General features: G+C 38.8%; 1 protein-coding gene across 10 annotated transcripts in view; it reads left to right on the forward strand.

The window, feature by feature from the left end:
- MECOM (MDS1 and EVI1 complex locus) overlaps positions 1-19602 on the forward strand; it is a 627600-nt gene that overhangs the window by 578030 nt on the left and 29968 nt on the right. For 6 of the 10 annotated variants that reach the window (XM_070373588.1, XM_070373558.1, XM_070373567.1 and 3 more), the window contains 4 exons: positions 6881-7028; positions 8306-8462; positions 12751-14107; positions 17507-17594. In XM_070373588.1, coding sequence (XP_070229689.1) covers positions 6881-7028; positions 8306-8462; positions 12751-14107; positions 17507-17594 — 1750 coding nt within the window. The remainder of the gene's footprint in view (positions 1-6880; positions 7029-8305; positions 8463-12750; positions 14108-17506; positions 17595-19602) is intronic. The other 4 variants (XM_005908168.2, XM_070373575.1, XM_070373609.1 and 1 more) reach the window with 3 other exon arrangements.

The following is a 19602-nucleotide window of genomic DNA, read 5'->3' on the forward strand; positions in this document are numbered from 1 at the left end:
GAAGATAATATGTTTATTATTATTATTTATGGAATGTAATTGGCAGCTGAAAGTTTAACGTTAGAGTAAAACGTAACTTATTGGATGAGTCAAGAGTAGAGGAGGCAACAGTGGTGCTGATTAATCTAATTATATATACTGAACAGTAAAGCTACTTTCTAGAAACATTTAGATGATAAAAAAGAAACTTCTGATACTTAAGGAAAGCTAGATGGTCTTTTGATAGGTCACTGTAATCTGTGGATTTAACTTCTACTATTTATCTAAATTTCACATATAAAAGAATAACAGAAACATGCCCAGTGAAGAAAATGTTGAATTGTCTTAAAGGGAAGAAAAAAATAAACAAGATCTAAATGAAATAATTCTTTGATACGTATTTTTAACAAAACAAATCACATTTCAATGACATATTAACTTTTTATAGCCCTGTGAATTTAATTCAGGAACAATTGTTTTGTTTTGTTTTGTTTTCTATTAAAGAAAACAACAACCCTTGTTGTTTAGTCACTAAGTCATGTCCAATTCTTTATGACCCCATAGACTGTAGCCTGCCAGACTCCTCTGGCTATAAGGATTTCCCAGGCAAGAATACTGGAGTGGGTTGCCATTTCCTTCTTCTTCTCAGGTGATCTCCCCAACCCAGGGACTGAACCCAGGTCTCCGGCATTGCAGGCAGATTCTTTACTGACTGAACCACCAGGGAAGCCCATATTTTGCAAACCATATTGATAATTACACTGCAACATGATCTTTCAGATCAGAGAGGTATTTAGTGTTAGTCACTCAGTTGTGTCTGACTCTTTGTGACTCCATGGACTGTAGTCCACCAGGCTCCTCTGTCCAAGAATACCAGAGTGGGTTGCCATGCCCTTCTCCAGGGGATCTTCCCGACCCAGGGATCGAACCCAGGCTTCCCACATTTTGGACAGATTCTTTACCATTTGAGCTACTGGGAAGTATATTTAACCAGTGGGTAAGTTGTATGTTTGTTCCTACCTAATGGTTTTTGCCTTGCTCCACAAGCAGTTTTAATAATTGTATTCATTACTTTGCTTTTAAATCTGGGACCTATAACCAGGATTTCAAGTGGACATGACATCGTAGTATTTAAATGGCTATGGGAGTACATCAGCTAGCTTTACTCAAGGCTGTGAATTGCTCACAGTCTGTTTTGGACCTTCCACCTCTTTCACTGTGCTTTCTTTCCTTAGTGCCCCCCTTCCTCCTTCTCCTTTCCCCTCTGTTGATTGCCCTGCATCTCTCTTTTTATAGGAAAGGATTTCATATGGTAGTCATTCATTTTAATTCATTGATGACCAAAAAAGCATCAAGTATAAACCTATTCCTTGAGGAGACTGAGTCAAAAGAATGAATCTCTAGCTTTGAAAATTCAGGCTTCATCTAGCTATTAGAGAGAAACCATTCAGGTGACTAAGAGGGCTTTCCCAATACCCTTTAAACTCATCTTTAGTACTTAACATAAACCCACATAGAGAATAAATCTGTTATATATGTTTGGCAAATCATGGATTTGTAATTTAAAAAATCACAGCACATCTCTTAAATATATTGTGTCCAAATTAAAAGCCAAAATGAAATCACTAAATACCAACAGGTGAGAAAAGTATTTATACTGTAAAGCCATATCTCTGATGTCAGAGGGTAAGTATATTTCCTTCTATTTTGTTATCAAAAGTATTGGACAACATTATAAAACAAAAACTGACATCCTCAACACTAAAATATTGTGTGTAGCAATACTTCTTAGGTGGAGGAACCTTCTTACTCTGGGTGTAAGATTAAGCCTAAGTCAATGCTACTTTATGCCGAAACCAACTGTCAATTTAGTTCTTTCAGTCAAACATTCAGTAGCAAACAATAAGGAAACCTAATTATCTGGCATTGGGTGAACTCTCAAAACTCACTTCTTGGTAGCTCAGTCAGATGGATATATCATGTCGCTGTGCAACCTGATACTGATCATCCAAGTGATAATTTGGGTTATATAATTTAGCCGGTGCAGAACCTACATGCCCTGAATATTTTCCACTTTACTGAATCTGATATTGTTGCTTTATATGTTAAGCAAATGAGAATTCCTTTCTTGACATGGTATATTATTCTGTTCTGTATCTTTTGTGTAAAATATTGAGAAAGGAATGTATGCTAAGTTGCTTCAGCAACCCTTTGCAACGCTATGGACTATATAGCCCATCAGGCTCCTATGTCCATGGCAAGAATACTGGCAAGATTCTCAAGGCAAGAATACTGGAATGGGTTGCCATGCCCTCCTCCAGGGGAATCTTCCTAGCCCAGGGTTCAAACCAACATATCTTATGTCTCTTGCATTAGTAGGAGGTTTGTTTACCACTAGTGTCATCTGGGCAGCCCACCCTCTAAAACATGGGGGCAAGAAACAAAGGTTGATATGCATGCAAAAGATGGAAAGAACTCAGAAGTCTAAGCCAAGCTCTATAAATTGGGGTAAAATTCTTTGAAAAGTGAAGTTTCATTAATGACTGACTGGATACTTTTATGTTTATGAAAGGAGTGAAAATAAGCTTTTGTAAGAACCACTTGCCTTTTTCTTTTCTATCACTGATTAGCTGATAGCTGATAATGATCAGGGAGCAATATGGGTTTTAGGCTGGATTAGAAGAAACAAAGAAAAGAAAATTTGCCTTACTTTGCTATCATTTCCCCCTTTTGTGTTGTTTACTATCTATACTTCTTGTTTGTTTTTACATTTTTATTGTATTTTACTTGTATTTTTAATGTTTTTTATTGTGGTTAAGGGGCTTCCCAGGTGGCTCAGTGGTAAAAAAATCTACTTGCCAGTGCAGGAGATGCAGGAGACATGGATTTGATCCCTGGGTCGGGAAGATCCTCTGGAGAAGGAAATGGCAACCCACTCCAGTATTATTGCCTGAAAAATCTCATAGACAAAGGAGCCTGGCAGGCTACAGCCCAGAGGGTTGCCAAGAGTCAGAATCAACTGAGCATGCCCGCATTGTAGTAAAAGTCACATCATATAAAACATGCTTACAGTTAACCATACAGTTAACCATAGTTAACTGTACAGTTAAGTGGCACTAAGTACATTTCTGCTGTTGTGTAACTCTCACCATCATCCCATCTCCTGAATTTTTCATCTTCTTAAACTGAAACTCTATCCGCATTAAACAATAATTTCCCATCCCTTCCTCCCACCCACCCACCACCTGGTCCCTGGCCCCTACCAATGTACATTTTGACTCTATGAATTTGACTATTCTTGGTATCTCGCATAATTGATATCAAACAGTATTTGTCCGCCCCTAATGTATATTGCGGAGAAGGCAATGGCAACCCACTCCTGTACGCTTACCTGGAGACTCCCATGGACGGAGGGGCCAGGCGGGCTATACACAACTGAGCGACTTCACTTTCACATTTCACTTTCATGTGTTGAAGAAGGAAATGGCAACCCACTCCAGCGTTCTTGCCTGGAGAATCCCAGGGACGGGGAAGCCTGGTGGGCTGCCGTCTATGGGGTCACACAGAGTCGGACATGGCTGAAGTGACTTAGCAGCAGCAGCAGCAGCAATGTATATTGGAATAGACTTTTAAGGTTAACTTAACATATGTCCTCCAGAGTGTACCATGCACTATACCTTTAAAAAATATCATACTCTTGGAGTTGGGAGACAGGAAAAATCTCAATGTACAGGGCATTCTTTTACCACTAGGTTCCAGAGTTTAAGATTTAAGAACATTGGAATACAATACATGTCATGAAATGACAGGCTGTGTTAGTTTGCTGAAGACAATAGTAAGAACAGCAATCACACAACGATTTTGGAAGATGTCCCTGACTCAATTCAATGTTAACTGCCATTGCTAATATCTTTCTGTTAACTCTCTGATTAACATTTCAGCTTGTGTAACAAACAGAGGATTACATATTGTAGATAAAGATAGGGCCATTCTTGTGACTCCACACACCTGTACTCTCCTGGTACTTTTTGTTCACAGAGATATCGCTGTTGGTGCTCAGATAAAATAGCATTACCAAGTTGACTGACTCATAGGGCAGGAAAAATAAGTTCATGTTCCAATATGAATAGAATTGGAAGGAGGAAACTGAGAAAGAGAAAAATATGGAAACGTGTTTCTAATTTGTCATGATATGAGAAAGGGCATTTCATTTTTTTTCGCAAACACTGCCATGGACACAGTGTATACAGCCACTGGGTAACATATTCTAGGCATACACAAGTCTTACTTGATTCTCAAACCTAGAGTGTTCATCTCACAGAAAAATAAAACATGGGGAAGAAACAGTGCTTGCATGTTTGATACTTTTTTTTAATACCTTTTTATTATGGAAGTTTTCAAATACCCACAAAGCTAGAGAGGATGGTAGTGTGTTCAGGTTCAGTAATTGTCACACAAGACCAGTCTTATCTTAGCTATACTCATTTTGGGTTATTGAAACAAATCCTGGACATTATGTCATTTTATTTATAAATAGCTCAGTGTGTGTCTGTGGAAAATATGTAAAACATAGGTTCACTTTAAAAATAATGGTTCCTTATTACTATCAAATATTCAGTCAGTGAGCAAATTCCCCCAGTTATTTCATTGTTTTTAGAGTTTGTTTTGCTTATGTTAAGATCAAAATAAGGTCCATCACTGCAATTGGTTTGTGTCCTTCTTATTTCTTAATTTAAAGGTTTCCCCAATCAAAGTCAGTAAGTCCCTCTTTCTCATTATAGTTTATATATAGAAGAAATTCAGTGTTTTTTTCTGTAGCATTTCCTCCTGGCTGTATTCTACTAGTTATATCCCCTTGGTATTTTTTGGTCATCTTTATCCATCCGCTCTATTTCCTGTATACTCATAGTTACATCGCAAGCTGTGATCAGATTTAGGCTCAGTGTTTTAAGAGGAATACCTCATTGGTGCTATCATGTATTTCCATTAGGAGGCATATGATGGATTGCCTGGATTAATTAATTCTTTAGGTGCTGCAAAATGAATGTGTTCTAATCCCCCTGTTGTTTCAGTATTTACTATCTGGATTAATTCTATGCAGAGAAACTCCCCCTCCTTGATTATTTGCTTCCCCTGCAGTACAGTTCAGATAGGAAGGGCAAGATATGTGCATGAGTTTTCCCCTTTTCTTACTAGTTTTCAGAACAATGATTTGGCTTCTCAGCATCTTCACGGGGTAACTGGTGAGGTTTCATTTTTGTGTTTTTGAGTATTATTATCATTAAAAGGTGAGATCATTATTCTTAGTGATGCTTAGATTTCCCCATCTTTAGGCAGCAGGTGTCTCTTCAGATTGGCAACCTAGTTTTTTTTTTTGCCATGATCTGTAACTTTCTTGCTTTTTGCCATAACAAGATGTTGAAGCCCATCTTGTGCATTTCATGCATCAAGTTTGAAAAGGGCTATTTCTCTATGGAGTTCTGGTTACCTTACTTGAGAGTAGTATCCTAATGTGTCGGAGAAGGTGATGGCACCCCACTCCAGTACTCTTGCCTGGAAAATCCCATGGGCAGAGGAGCCTGGTGGGCTGCAGACCATGGGGTCGTGAAGAGTCAGACAGGACTGAGTGACTTCCCTTTCACTTTTCACTTTCATGCATTGGAGAAGGAAATGGCAACCCACTCCAGTGTTCTTGCCTGGAGAATCCCAGGGATGGGGGAGCTTGGTGGGCTGCTGTCTATGGGGTCACACAGAGTCGAACACGACTGACGTGACTTAGCAGCAGCAGCAGCATCCTAATGTGTTATATGTGTGTATTTAATTAACAAAAATGTTGCCAGTATCTTCTGAATATCACAGATTACCCATTATCTTTAATACTTAATTTTCATTATATTCATGAAGATTTTGTATTCAAATTTTAGTGAGACAGGGAAACACTTGAGAAGGTAAAATATTTTAAGTTTTAAAACAGAGACGCTATACTTGTGGGAAAATTCTAACCCTGTTTTTCTTTGGCGGGACTTTACAAGTGCATCTGCTTACAGTGTGATATACTTTTCTTTCCTCCCTATTTCATAGGCTGTATATGTATATATGACCTTAGGTTATAAGATATATACATACATATTCTCTCCAGGTAGTGTTTCCATCAGTGTCTATAGCTACTTCTATATTGTTGTTGTTCAGTCGCCCAGTTGTGTCCCACTCTTTGCCACCCCATGAACTGCAGCACGCCAGGCCTCCCTGTCCTTCACCATCTCCCACAGTTTGCCCAAGTTCATGTCCATTGCATCGAAGATGCCATCCAACCTTATCTACGCACTTGTATATTTATTCATCGGTCCGTAAGCGACCATCTATTGTATTGGTTGTATTAAGAAGTGGCTTGTTGAATAGTTCACTTACAGTTCACTTTCCCATTGGTAATATAGGTAGGAATAAAAGTGCCTTTGTCAATGTAGCAATTATATACGTTAGATAGGATAGCTTCCTGCATATTCTTAAGCAGTCTTTTAATGTTTTTGGTTTGAGTGTTTGTGTTTGAATTAAGTGGGTAACAGCAGTACGTGTTGCAGTTAGAATTGTGTAATGAATCCAGAACTGGACAAACAGCTAGTTGTTTATCATGCCCCTAAATTGGCACCTAATTCCTGCTAGCTGAATCAGATTTATTTTTTTAACAACAGGGGCACTTCTCTGTATTGCTGAGAGGCACAGTCCAGGGAATATAAAATGTACTTTTGTCTATTGCAAGCCTGTTTCCTCTGTTTCTTCCCTGCCTCAACTCCTTTCCCTCTGCTTTCTTTAATTGCCAGTTGGATTAGTAAGAAAATGACTTTCTGTTTATTAATGTGTTCTTAGTCACCATGTGCTGTTAAATCAATTGTTCTCTTAACAGCTTGGAGAAACACATGTTGTCACATACTGAAGAGAGGGAATACAAGTGCGATCAGTGTCCCAAAGCATTTAACTGGAAGTCCAATTTAATTCGCCATCAGATGTCACATGACAGTGGAAAGCACTATGAATGTGAGAACTGCGCCAAGGTACAGTGAACTTGCAGACTGCTTGGCCTCTCTCTGTCGTCCTGCTCTCTCCTAATCCATCATTTGCTGCGATATGTAAAAGCAGGCCGTGAGAAGGGAAGCTATAAATATCTTGAGAAAAGTAGACTGAGTGTTGTATGCTGCAAGGCATTAGTACAGTGTACAAAAACACTTAGTGGGTACCCTTTTATTTTTGTAAGGGAGGAAGTAAGGCTTAATGGTAAGTTCCAGAACTAGGTGTCAGACATCCTTGGTAAATTCCTGGTTCCGCTACTGGCTTTCCAGAGTGGGGTTGTTTTATAGCTTTATGGAGAATGAACATTTTATCCCATGCACATTACTGATTTCTTCTAATAGCAATTTGTGTGGAAGTTACATACAGTTTCTGAATGCCTAGTCAGAAAGAATGGGAGACTCCTATACTTGCAGATTTTTCCACCCAAGTCCCCACTATAAATTATGACTTGGTTCTAATTAAAAGTGGAGTTCCTTAGTGACCTGGGCTGAACAATGTAAGAGCGAATTGAAAACACTTCACCTTGACCATTACTCTTAACTATGGGAACAGCAATTCACGTCATTAAATTTTCATGTTCCTCAATTAACTAAAAGATGTCCTGGTGTCATGAAAATTGATTTCTCTTTTCAAAAAATTTTCATGATATTTGAATATCTTTTCGTATGTGGAAATTGTGACATTTGACACTATCTTTAGACGTATTTTGCTTCCAGATGTGTGGGTAGCTTTTTGTTTACCCTATTTCCTTTTTTTGTTTGTTTGTTTTTTAGTACAATGTCCAAAGGAACCATTTTAGTTTAATGGTTACTTAATAAAACACAGTGTTAGAATTTAACCCCTAAGGGAACTCCTCGAGTAGATTTGGGACGCTTTAGGCAAAATCCATCCAGTTTTGTACATCTTTGTTTAAAGGATGGAAATAGTACACCATTTTAAATAATATCATGGCTTGTATTTTATTATTCAATTCCATTCACTCTAAATAGGATCAAGAAGACCTTGAAAATGCTTTAATAATGCCATTAATTATTTCGTTCAACTGATACTAATGGATACTTGTGCTAAGTCTACAGAGCTGAATAATTTACAGTCCTGACCCTCGAGAGGCTCACACTTTGGAAATATGACCTTCTTTTGGTCTTTGGGGAAAACAAACAAAAACTAAACAGACACACACAATCCCTTCTTGAGTCATTCCTGGTCTTCTTTCTTGTGTCCTAGAATGAAGTTTCTTGATTAATCAGTACTCATTTCCTAGCAGGTTTTCACGGACCCTAGCAACCTTCAGCGGCACATCCGCTCTCAGCATGTTGGTGCCCGGGCCCACGCGTGCCCCGAGTGTGGCAAAACGTTTGCCACTTCGTCGGGCCTCAAACAACACAAGCACATCCACAGCAGTGTGAAGCCCTTTATCTGTAAGTTTTCAACACTCCAGCCCCCTTTCCTGCATTTGTCTCTCATCCGAAAAGCTCTGTGACCAGGAGAGTGAGCCATGCGTGGCCCTGAATGAGGGGGCCTCTGCATTAGCAATTTACGGTCTCATCTAGTCAGGCTATTTTCTATGATGAGATAATCTTTTATAACCAGATCTATGGTATTTTGCCTATGATCCCTGGGGTGTTTTCTTTTAGATGGGATCAGTAACAGGTAGAGAAAAGACACATTGTTAAATAATGTGAAGGAAGTCCCCCAGGTTGTGAGATTTGTTGTGTTGGAAATGTGTGTGGTTTGTAAAACAGCAAATCACAGATACACTAGACAAAATGAAGTGAGAAAAACCTGTTCTGGGTCAGAAAGAGCTAGAAGAACCTCATCTGGCAAGTAGGTTTAGGACTGTGTGTGTGGAGGGTGTGGGGAGGGGATAGGGGGAATAAAAGACCCTTTAATCTACCCTTTGTTGTTGATCATAGGTTGCAGATCAGTAGTTCTCAGTTACTTGAAAAGCAGAACACTTTTACTTTGATGCTAGACATGCTGCGTCTCTAACCCCATGCACTCAAGCAAATTTACAGACAGTGTATTTTCAGGGAACAATCAATCTGACCACCTACCTAGACTGTCCCTGTAACCAAGGTCTTCGGGACAGGTCCACCTCAGCCCTCTTTTGCTTCTTCTCTTGTCCACCCGCCCCTGTTCTCTGTATTGTGCTGAAATGTTTCATATGGAAAATCAGTTGTTCTCAGTCCATCTGGGCAACAACTCTGGGCTTCTCCATGGCTCAGCGGGGCATATAAACACAGTGAGTCACTGAGCTGTGTTACAAACTTCAAGACAGGTTTTGGATTCAGATAAGCACAGGCCTGGATGAAGCATACTCAGGAGTTGGCAAATCCTCTGACTTGGGAATCCTTGCAAAACAGTTTTTCTGACAGCTACTTGATGGTTTGTAATAGGTATATGAGACACTACTACAGGACCTGATGGAAAAAAACCTAGTTTTCAGTGCCAACATGGAGATGCCAGAGACTAACACACCTCCTTTTTACCTTTGCACAGCTCTCTTTTGTGTTTCCGAGCCCCATGAGAGCTTTTCTTTCCCTTTCCAGCTTACGCTAGCGTCCCGTTTTGCTCGTATGTTCTTCTGTTCCCTGGGTGGATTGAAAAGGGCTAGCAGAGAAACAAAAGGGTGCTCTATTCTCTCTCGAGGAAGCTCTGTTGAAAGTCATGGGAAATAAAATATACAATGGAAATTTTAGACTTCTTGTCTCAAAAAGACATTCCTGACTCTAGGTCGTAATGCCCTAAAAATGTACTTACAGGTACTGCAGGCATACATAATTCATTTATTTCTGACTTTTCAGAAATACATTTTGATACATTTATGTTTTGGTGGGAAATAGAGAGGAATTGATCACACAAATTATCATCACCCATTTAATGCTTTCAATACTGTTTAAAAGTCAAAAAATAGAAATTCCTATCATCTAAGATTCTGGGATATGGAATTTTAATTGTGTTGAAGTCAAGTGTTTCACTTTAAAACACGATAGGGTATCCTTTCCCAATCAGATTGTGCAGACCTATTTCCCATGACTGTATTTTCAGTAATTATTGGTAAATTTAAATAGCAGATGGCATTCTTCAAATATAAAATCTGACAGAGGACCATAGGGTAATTATGAATAATAGCCATGTAATTTCAGAACAAAAGAGGAGTTGGTGTGGAGACTTTGGAGTGGAGGAGGTTCACCTAGAGTTGATATCTGTTTCTCACCAGAAGGCCACACACCACGCTTTACCCCCACTGGTGTGTTTATGGCAACTGTCTCTTGTTACAGTGTACCGCCAAGCTTGAGCCCAGAGTCACCAGCGCTAAGGTAATTACTCACTGCCTTTACAGAAACCTCCAGCCTTCCCAAATAGAAACCACATGCTCTAATAGGCTGAATATATTCAAAATACCTCTTAATTTGTTTAATAAGTAGAAACATTCAATGTTAACTGCTGGCTAATTCCTTATTACTGAGAAAATTACAGTACAGCATAGACTTCAGCATCAGCTGAGCCCCTTACCTGCAGGTTTGGTGGTTTGTGGTGGGCCAGGCTTGGCCTTCAAGTGAGAAAAACAAAGCCTCTGCCGATGGAGACATCCCAGATTCTAAGTTCTGGAGACCTGATAGAAATACTGTTTGTCAGTGTGATAGAGCCTCCAACCAGAAAGTCAGATGCACCTTCTGTTACTCCCATATAGAGGAACTCTTGATTTTCTGAAACCTCTCTCGCTGTTAGGAAGAAGTGTAGAGAGCAATATTTCTTTGCCAAAATATTACAAACCTTTCAAAACCTTACACCTTGTTCGAACACCCATCGGGATATTTTCTCAATGACTTTTAATGGCCCAGAGGAGGGGTGTTACTTTCGTAATGAGTGCACGTTTAGAATTCCATCATTTTATTTACTATTTCTTGTTATTTCTCATAGCTGAATTAGTATAACTAGTGAAAGTCTCATGTTTCTACCCTCTAGTTCATATGGTTTTAATTATTATATCAAAGAATTTAAATAGTATGTGTATTTATTGTATATGGTTAACTAGTATATCTTTTTAAAGCACACTCTGTTGAATATTCCAGTAGAATGACTTGAAAACAAATAACTCACGTTTTCTCTTCCCGTTAAAATGCATGTTTTAGTCTCTACAATGTTATGAATCATCCCACAGCTGAAAGCTCCTGTAATGTTACTAAGCACAATTGATATGTGTAGCAATGCATTTTAATTGTTAGTAGTAAAAGAAATAGATATGGAATCACTTGGTACTTCCTGTTTGGTGGTGTAGGGGATAACTGAAGTTCCGGATGAATTTTGCATGACTGAAGGTTCATAAAATCTTCTTTGAATTTTTTTTTTTTAGTTGTTATTGTTTTGACTTAGGAGTTTAAAGGCAGTCATCACATGAAAGAAATAAATGTTGCGTTTTATCTTCAATTTGATTTCTTATATTTGTTTCAACAATTATTAACAAGGCATATCATGTTTCTGCATGGATTAACGTGAACAGAAGCATGAAAGTAAGGTCACACGTAAAGGGGACTCATCTTTAGTAAAGTAACGTAAAAATGTGATACTTGGGAAATGGATACTATAATCTTGCTGGACTGTGGAGTAAGTGGGATTCCTACATAGCAAAGGAGCTATTAAGGGTCAAGGAGTTTGATCTTAAAATATATTTAGATCTGTTCAGACATATATAAGAAAGAAGATGTTCTACTTTTTTGGCAAATTCTGGGGGAAGAGGGTTATTTCCAGCCGCACCCACTACTGAACCCTGACTGGATTCGAGCATTCCATGCACTCTCCCCTGCTTGTCGTAGCTGGCAGTACCGCATACGAGTCAAGCCCCAAGATAACCCGTGAAGATATGACAACAAGTGGACATGTTTCCCAAGGACGGGGTTTCATAAATGCAGGAAGGTTAGCACAACCACTGGTGTGAGGGGAAGTCGGAGGACGTGCTCATAGTTCATGGGAACCAGCAATGCAGGATGGGCTACATTCAATTTAGTTTCCTTTGCAGGCTTAAAATAGCGCCATTGTAAATTATGTCAGTCTTTCTCAAATCATGAAAATGATTGTTAAAAATGCCTCAGAATACACAATGTGCATTGTTGTGTGGCTTTGATGTGTGAATGATGAGAGCATATGATATAATACAAATTAAATAATGGTAGAGCAGTCACAGGCTTTTTCCCCGAGGGAAGAGGGAATAAAGGTGAAGTTTCTGGGGGAGGGGAAGGCTGTTTTCTTTTGTGTTGGTGCTTACAATATAGAAATCTATAAATGGTCTAAAATTTTAAAGGGATTCCTGTACTGTTTCATGTTTAGCAGATCTTAAGAATTTACGTTGTAAAGATTCTGCTGGTGTCGTCATTGGGTTGGGAAATCAGTGCATGCTGGAATTTGACTTTTTAATAAATATTTGAATACACAAATATGATGCAAAATGTGATGTAGTGGGGGTGACAAATATTTATATATATTTATATGAAATATTTGTGCTGTCTCAAGACATTTGTCAGGTTGGATGCCTTGCTTTGGAATCTAGTGAAATGGGGTTTTCTGTGTTTGGAGCACCACTTTGGTGCCTCCAACGTCTTTTCCTGGCTTCCTAATTGACATTTGGGGTAAACCACTTGTGATACTTGCTAAATTCAGAAGCAATTGCCATAAAGCCTGAGATTCTTTTTTGTTGTTTGCACACAGGTGAGGTCTGCCATAAATCCTATACTCAGTTTTCAAACCTTTGTCGTCATAAGCGCATGCATGCTGATTGCAGAACCCAAATCAAGTGCAAAGACTGTGGACAAATGTTCAGCACTACGTCTTCCTTAAATAAACACAGGAGGTTTTGTGAGGGCAAGAACCATTTTGCGGCAGGTGGATTTTTTGGCCAAGGCATTTCACTTCCTGGAACCCCAGCTATGGATAAAACGTCCATGGTTAATATGAGTCATGCCAACCCGGGCCTTGCTGACTATTTTGGCGCCAATAGGCATCCTGCTGGTCTTACCTTTCCAACAGCTCCTGGATTTTCTTTTAGCTTCCCTGGTCTGTTTCCTTCCGGCTTGTACCACAGGCCTCCTTTGATACCTGCTAGTTCTCCTGTTAAAGGACTGTCAAGTACTGAACAGACAAACAAAAGTCAAAGTCCCCTCATGACACATCCTCAGATACTGCCAGCTACACAGGATATTTTGAAGGCACTATCTAAACACCCACCTGTAGGGGACAATAAGCCAGTGGAGCTCCAGCCCGAGAGGTCCTCTGAAGAGAGGCCCCTTGAGAAAATCAGTGACCAGTCAGAGAGTAGTGACCTTGATGATGTCAGTACGCCAAGTGGCAGTGACCTGGAAACAACCTCGGGCTCTGATCTGGAAAGTGACATTGAAAGTGATAAAGAGAAATTTAAAGAAAATGGTAAAATGTTCAAAGACAAAGTAAGCCCTCTTCAGAATCTGGCTTCAATACATAATAAGAAAGAATACAGCAATCATTCCATTTTCTCACCATCTTTAGAGGAGCAGACTGCGGTGTCAGGAGCTGTGAATGATTCTATAAAGGCTATTGCTTCTATTGCTGAAAAATACTTTGGTTCAACAGGACTGGTGGGGCTGCAAGACAAAAAAGTTGGAGCTTTACCTTACCCTTCCATGTTTCCCCTCCCATTTTTTCCAGCATTCTCTCAATCAATGTACCCATTTCCTGATAGAGACTTGAGATCGTTACCTTTGAAAATGGAGCCCCAATCACCAAGTGAAGTAAAGAAACTGCAGAAGGGAAGCTCTGAGTCTCCCTTTGATCTCACCACTAAACGCAAGGACGAGAAGCCCTTAACCCCAGTACCTGCCAAGCCTTCAGCGACCCCGGCTGCAAGCCAAGACCAGCCCCTGGATCTAAGTATGGGCAGTAGGAGTAGAGCCAGTGGAACCAAGCTGACTGAGCCTCGTAAAAACCACGTGTTTGGGGAGAAGAAAGGAGGCAACATTGAACCAAGACCAGCATCCGATGGTTCCTTACAGCATGCTAGACCCACTCCTTTCTTTATGGACCCTATTTACAGGTAAGGGAGGTTGGGAGACGGCTAAGTGTGGACGGACAAACAAAAGGTGGTTTTTATACTCTAAAGTTACGACTTTTAACAAACCATTTTTTATTATTGTTATAAAACAGAGTAAAGTTGTTTGATCTGGTGAATTCATTTTTTATTCAGAAAGTCAACTCATTAGGTTTGGACTTATTTTTGGATGTCTCTGAATTTGGGGTTTTGGAATAGACCCATGGAGTTCTTTCCCTTGACAATAAATTTATTTTTAAACACATTTTTTTTTTAAGTGGAAAATATGGGAAAGCCATATTTAAAGCAAGTTGTCAAGTGGCGGAAGAATGAGGCTCCTGAAGGATTAATGCAAATATGTGTGGGTACTTAAATGGGTCAGGTTATTTGGAATGAAATGGGACAGGGTGAGAGTTTATTCTTTATTAAGCTACCAACACAGACCTTAATAAGTGCTGGTCCTATTCTGTTTCTAAGGAAATCTCTTAGAAGCCCCCTGTAAATGAAATATTGATCACAAAAATGCTTTGTAAATGATGTGAATGATCGGCTTAAAAACGCATCTGTGTCTAATGCCTGCATTATTCAATTTCCTTTGCATCCAAAATTTTTTAGGGCGGGGAAATATATACTTAATAAAAAGGCTCTTAGGTCCAGTTCTCAGTTAACACTGGACCATTCAGAATGATTCAGTTGTTAAATACTAGTTTTCTTCAAAGTGTAGAAACAACAATAACAGTGCTTACGATATATTTTAAATATTACCGAGCATTTTCACATTTACTTTCTCATTCAAATCATGAACATTGTTAAGAGTTAATGGAAAATGTAGACAATTTTTTATTGGACTGATTTAAGCTGGCAGTATTTGATATTTTTGCCTAATTTTTTTTTTTAATCAGAAGACAGTTTTGTTCAATTTCTTCATTCACAATATTTTTTTGAGCACCTATAACTTGGTAGGTACCAGAGCTGCAAAGCTTTTTCACTTCAAACTCTTTTTCTACCTTTATTACATAAGTTAACCAAGAAACCTTACCAGTTCATTAAGGACTACCCCTACTTGAACACGACAAGGGGCATAGGAAAGGACAAAACAAAAACGTCTCAAAGCCATCATTACCATGTTGAGCACTCCCCCACCCCACCTCCCCGCCCACCCAGTGACTGTATTTTCTTTTATGTGGCAGTTCTTTTACAGAGAAAGAAAAAGAAGGGAGGGAGGGACAGGTCTTCCATATTTTGTGTGTAGCTTATATATTACACACAGTGAGTAAGGTTGTATTTCCAATTCAGTGATATGTCTCAGCCCTTTGGAAGATAATTTCTCAAGCTTTCTTTCTTCAGTTCAGTTCAGTTCAGTTCAGTCACTCAGTCGTGTCTGACTCTTTGTGACCCCATGAATTGCAGCACACCAGGCCTCCCTGTCCATCACCATCTCCCGGAGTTCACTCAAACTCACGTCCATCGAGTAGGTGATGCCATCCAGCCATCTCATCCTCTGTCGTCCCCTTCTCCTCCTGCCCCAATCCCTCCCAGAATAAGAGTCTTTTCCAATGAGTCAACTCTTTGCATGAAGTGGCCAAAGTACTGGAGTTTCAGCTTTAGCATCATTCCTTCCAAGGAACACCCAGGGCTGATCTCCTTTAGAATGGACTGCTTGGATCTCCTTGCAGTCCAAGGGACTCTCAAGAGTCTTCTCTAACACCACACTTCAAAAGCATCAATTCTTCGGTGCTCAGCTTTCTTCACAGTCCAACTCTCACATCCATACATGACCACAGGAAAAACCATAGCCTTGACTAAACGGACCTTTGTTGGCAAAGTAATGTCTCTGCTTTTGAATATGCTATCTAGGTTGGTCATAACTTTTCTTCCAAGGAGTAAATGTCTTTTAATTTCATGGCCGCAGTCAGCATCTGCAGTGATTTTGGAGCCCCCAAAAATAAAGTCTGACACTGTTTCCACTGTTTCCTCATCTATTTCCCATGAAGTGATGGGACCGGATGCCATGATCTTTGTTTTCTGAATGTTGAGCTTTAAGCCAACTTTTTCACTCTCCTCTTTCACTCTCATCAAGAGGCTTTTTAGTTCCTCTTCACTTTCTGCCATAAGGGTGGTGTCATCTGCATATCTAACTTAGACCCTCCCAATGGCAATGAACTTCCAGTTCATCCGCATACCCCTTCCACTCTTCTCCGTCATCTCCCAGCCTTCCACCTGCTTACTCTAATCTCAGTCTTCTCTCTGGTACAACAGTTTCACTTGTGGCTTTAGGCATCTCATTTCACCAAACTCATAAAAGACCTAAACCCAGTTTTAGTGTAAGACCCGGGTTGAAATCTCAGCTTTTTCATGTCTGAAAGTTTTCTTCATCCATAAAATGGGTATAAGGGCACTGATTTCAATAAGTGAAAGAGTATATGTAAAGCATGACATATACGCAGTTTCAAGAAGTCGAAGCTGCTTCTGGGCTTCCCAGGTGGCGCTAGAGGTAAAGAGCCTGGCTGCCAATGCAGGAGGTGCAGGTGACCCGGCTTTCATCCCTGAGTCAGGAGGATTCCCCTGAAGGAGGGCACAGCAACCTACTCCATTATTCCTGTCTGGAGAATCCCAGGGACAGATGAGCCTGGCAGGCCACAGTCCGTAGGGTTGCAAAGAGTTGGACACAACTGAAGCGACTTAGCACAGAAGCTGCTTCTTTTCAGTTTGAAACTATTTTAAAAGTATACTTACTGAATATTTTTTAAAACGAAATCACCAACAGTTGGTGAAAGAAGTTAATTCAATCCACGATGTCATTTCCTATATGCTTAATAAAAAATAGAATGGCAAACACTTCTAAATTATCTTCAAAAAGTTCATTATCCTCTTCTGACCACCCCTCTTTCACCTACCCTATTTATCAGCAGCAGCGGCTAGCAGGGTGTGTAGTAGGCTTAGAAAGTCTCCTGCTGGGATTCATAAATGTGAAAAAATAGAATGATGATTTGTGGGAGCACCTTATTGATAGAAAATGACTTTAATTTTCAAAGTGAACCTTCTTCACCTGCTTTTGAAAAATCAGCCAGCATTTCTGTCTACATTAGCAATGGAAAGATACAAACTTGTGAGCGATGCCTCTGATTTCATGACTTCGTTTTTAACATTTCCTTCTCATTATTATTAGTGTTACTACTCATTCAATAGGATTTTTCCATTTTAAAAAGGACCTTCTTTCTTTGAGCACCTAGAAGTGCCACGAGTATTCTTCAAGAACTGAAACAGATGTCTTTATATTTTTATTAGTGTGCTTCCCGGCAACCTACCATTTGCTTTATTGTTAGCTGTTTTAAATGTCAGCGATTATGCAGGGATTGATCTGTGAGACTGATTCTTCTCCAAAATCTAATTTTAACCTTTCAGAGTAGAGAAAAGAAAACTAACTGACCCACTTGAAGCTTTAAAAGAGAAATACTTGAGGCCTTCTCCAGGATTCTTATTTCACCCACAAGTAAGTATTTTGAATTTGAGACTTCAAGCTTGTAAACTAACTTGTTGATCCTGAAAAAGCAGGTGCAATGAAATGAAAGAAATCTTGAGAACATTAGGATTTCCTATGACGCTGGTGTAGGAGAACACAGGAAATTCTAGCAGAATTAAAATCCAAACTTTTTAAAGAAAAAGTAGTCAGTATATATATATGTAAAAATAATATGGTTTCAGTGTTAAGTTATTCTCTATTAAGTACTTACTGAGCTAAAGCGTATTTTGGAGTGAGCAAAATTCAGTTAAGAAATTAAATATTGAAGTTGTCTTTCATGTTTAAAAATTTGCGATTTTAAGAAATGGATCACTGTGCAATTTGTCCCAAACTCACGAAGGTCATTTGTGTTCTTTTAGTGCTTAGATAAAAACAGGAAATGAGTCTACCTGACAAGTTATTACCATAGAGGGTGAAGGAATTTATCTAGAGACCACTGGGCATTCCAGCAAAGTTCTGTAATTGCAGAAGAATTCACCACAATACACAGAGCTATTTGCTGGATGGAGTTGTGTCCATTTATCAAAATATGTATAATTTCTCACTGCAAAGAAAATATAGAGCAGTGCTATTTAATTGGTTCATCTTTATGTCCCCACATTTTTGGTCATTAAAAAAAAAAACTAGTTTACATATCAATTAAAGTGTGGAGAATTATATTGAAAGAAGGAATATATAAACATCTTGAATCTGGTTTCTTAATGATATATATATTTTTAATTTACTGATTATTAAGGGTACAAGCTCCTTATAGGTAATAAGCAATACTTTTATGAAACTGTTTGACAACAGAGTTAACTGATTTGTTCTGTTCCAATATATTCAAACTAAAACTTATGCTTCTCTGATAAAATCGGTGGAAAAGTCTATGCAAGCTATATTACAGAAAGCTATGAAACAATTAAATTTAATCATCTTGGAATATGACTCTTTACCCCACTCCTCACCCTCACCCTCTCTGCTACTGCTTCTTTCTTCATTTTTAAAAGTACTTTCCCAAATTCTGGACAATAAAGTATGAGGGCTGAAATACCATATTCTGGGTTGAGTGGAGAGATCTGTCATTGCTCAAACATTCTCTCTGTTTTAACCTGAAACAATATATGATTTAGTATGAAAAGGGTTAGAAATATTCCAGTTAGTATTCATTTTGTGTAGAAAACTAAGGAATTTCTTAAATTATTTTATGGAAACCAAGTTCTAAAACAGTAAATGTTTATCAGGTACTTATTTTCTACATTTAGATTGATCTGAATTGCACTTGTTGGTCTCGTGGGCTAATAAACTTGAGCATAAAATGCATTTTTGTGTCAGATATTATACAAAACGTGTATCTCTCTTGATAACTTTCTAATTAAATGCTTATAAGGATACTATAGTTATCCTTATAACTGTAATTAAAATATATTAAATTTCATTACAGTTTTAATTACAATAAATCAATCTATTTTATATTCTAACTATCTTTAAAATCTAGTAACTAATCATTTCAGAATCAAGTGCTGTGGGTACGTAGTTTAAGGGAGGAAAAAAAAAAAAAAAGCCAGGATTCAGTGTCTTTGAGTGACTCAGTCAACCTGGCTTTTAGTTTCCTTGCTTATTCGATGAAGGAGTGGGCATAAGGTCCCTATCTTCTGTGAAATTCAAAGATTTCTAGCTAGCTGAGGCAAATTTACTGGTTCAGAAAATGGGGAGTTTTGTCTACTAACATCTTTACATGTGCATGTAGCTGTTGTAAATGTAGTATATGCATATTTTTAATCAAATGATATAAGAAAATCTGCTATGTTTTAATATTCTCAAAATTGACAAAGGATAGCAAAAGATGAGGCATGTGTATAGAGCTTGGGAATATAGCAATCACCCACTCAGATCACTGAAAAAGTACCTATGGGAGCACAGTGGTAGAGGGTGTCCTTCCCACACCAGAATGTCATGTCTTGTTATATGAGACTAACTATTGCTGCATGTTACTGTA

This window comes from Bos mutus, chromosome 1, assembly GCF_027580195.1.
Source record: "Bos mutus isolate GX-2022 chromosome 1, NWIPB_WYAK_1.1, whole genome shotgun sequence".
Classification (NCBI taxonomy): Eukaryota; Metazoa; Chordata; class Mammalia; order Artiodactyla; family Bovidae; genus Bos; species Bos mutus.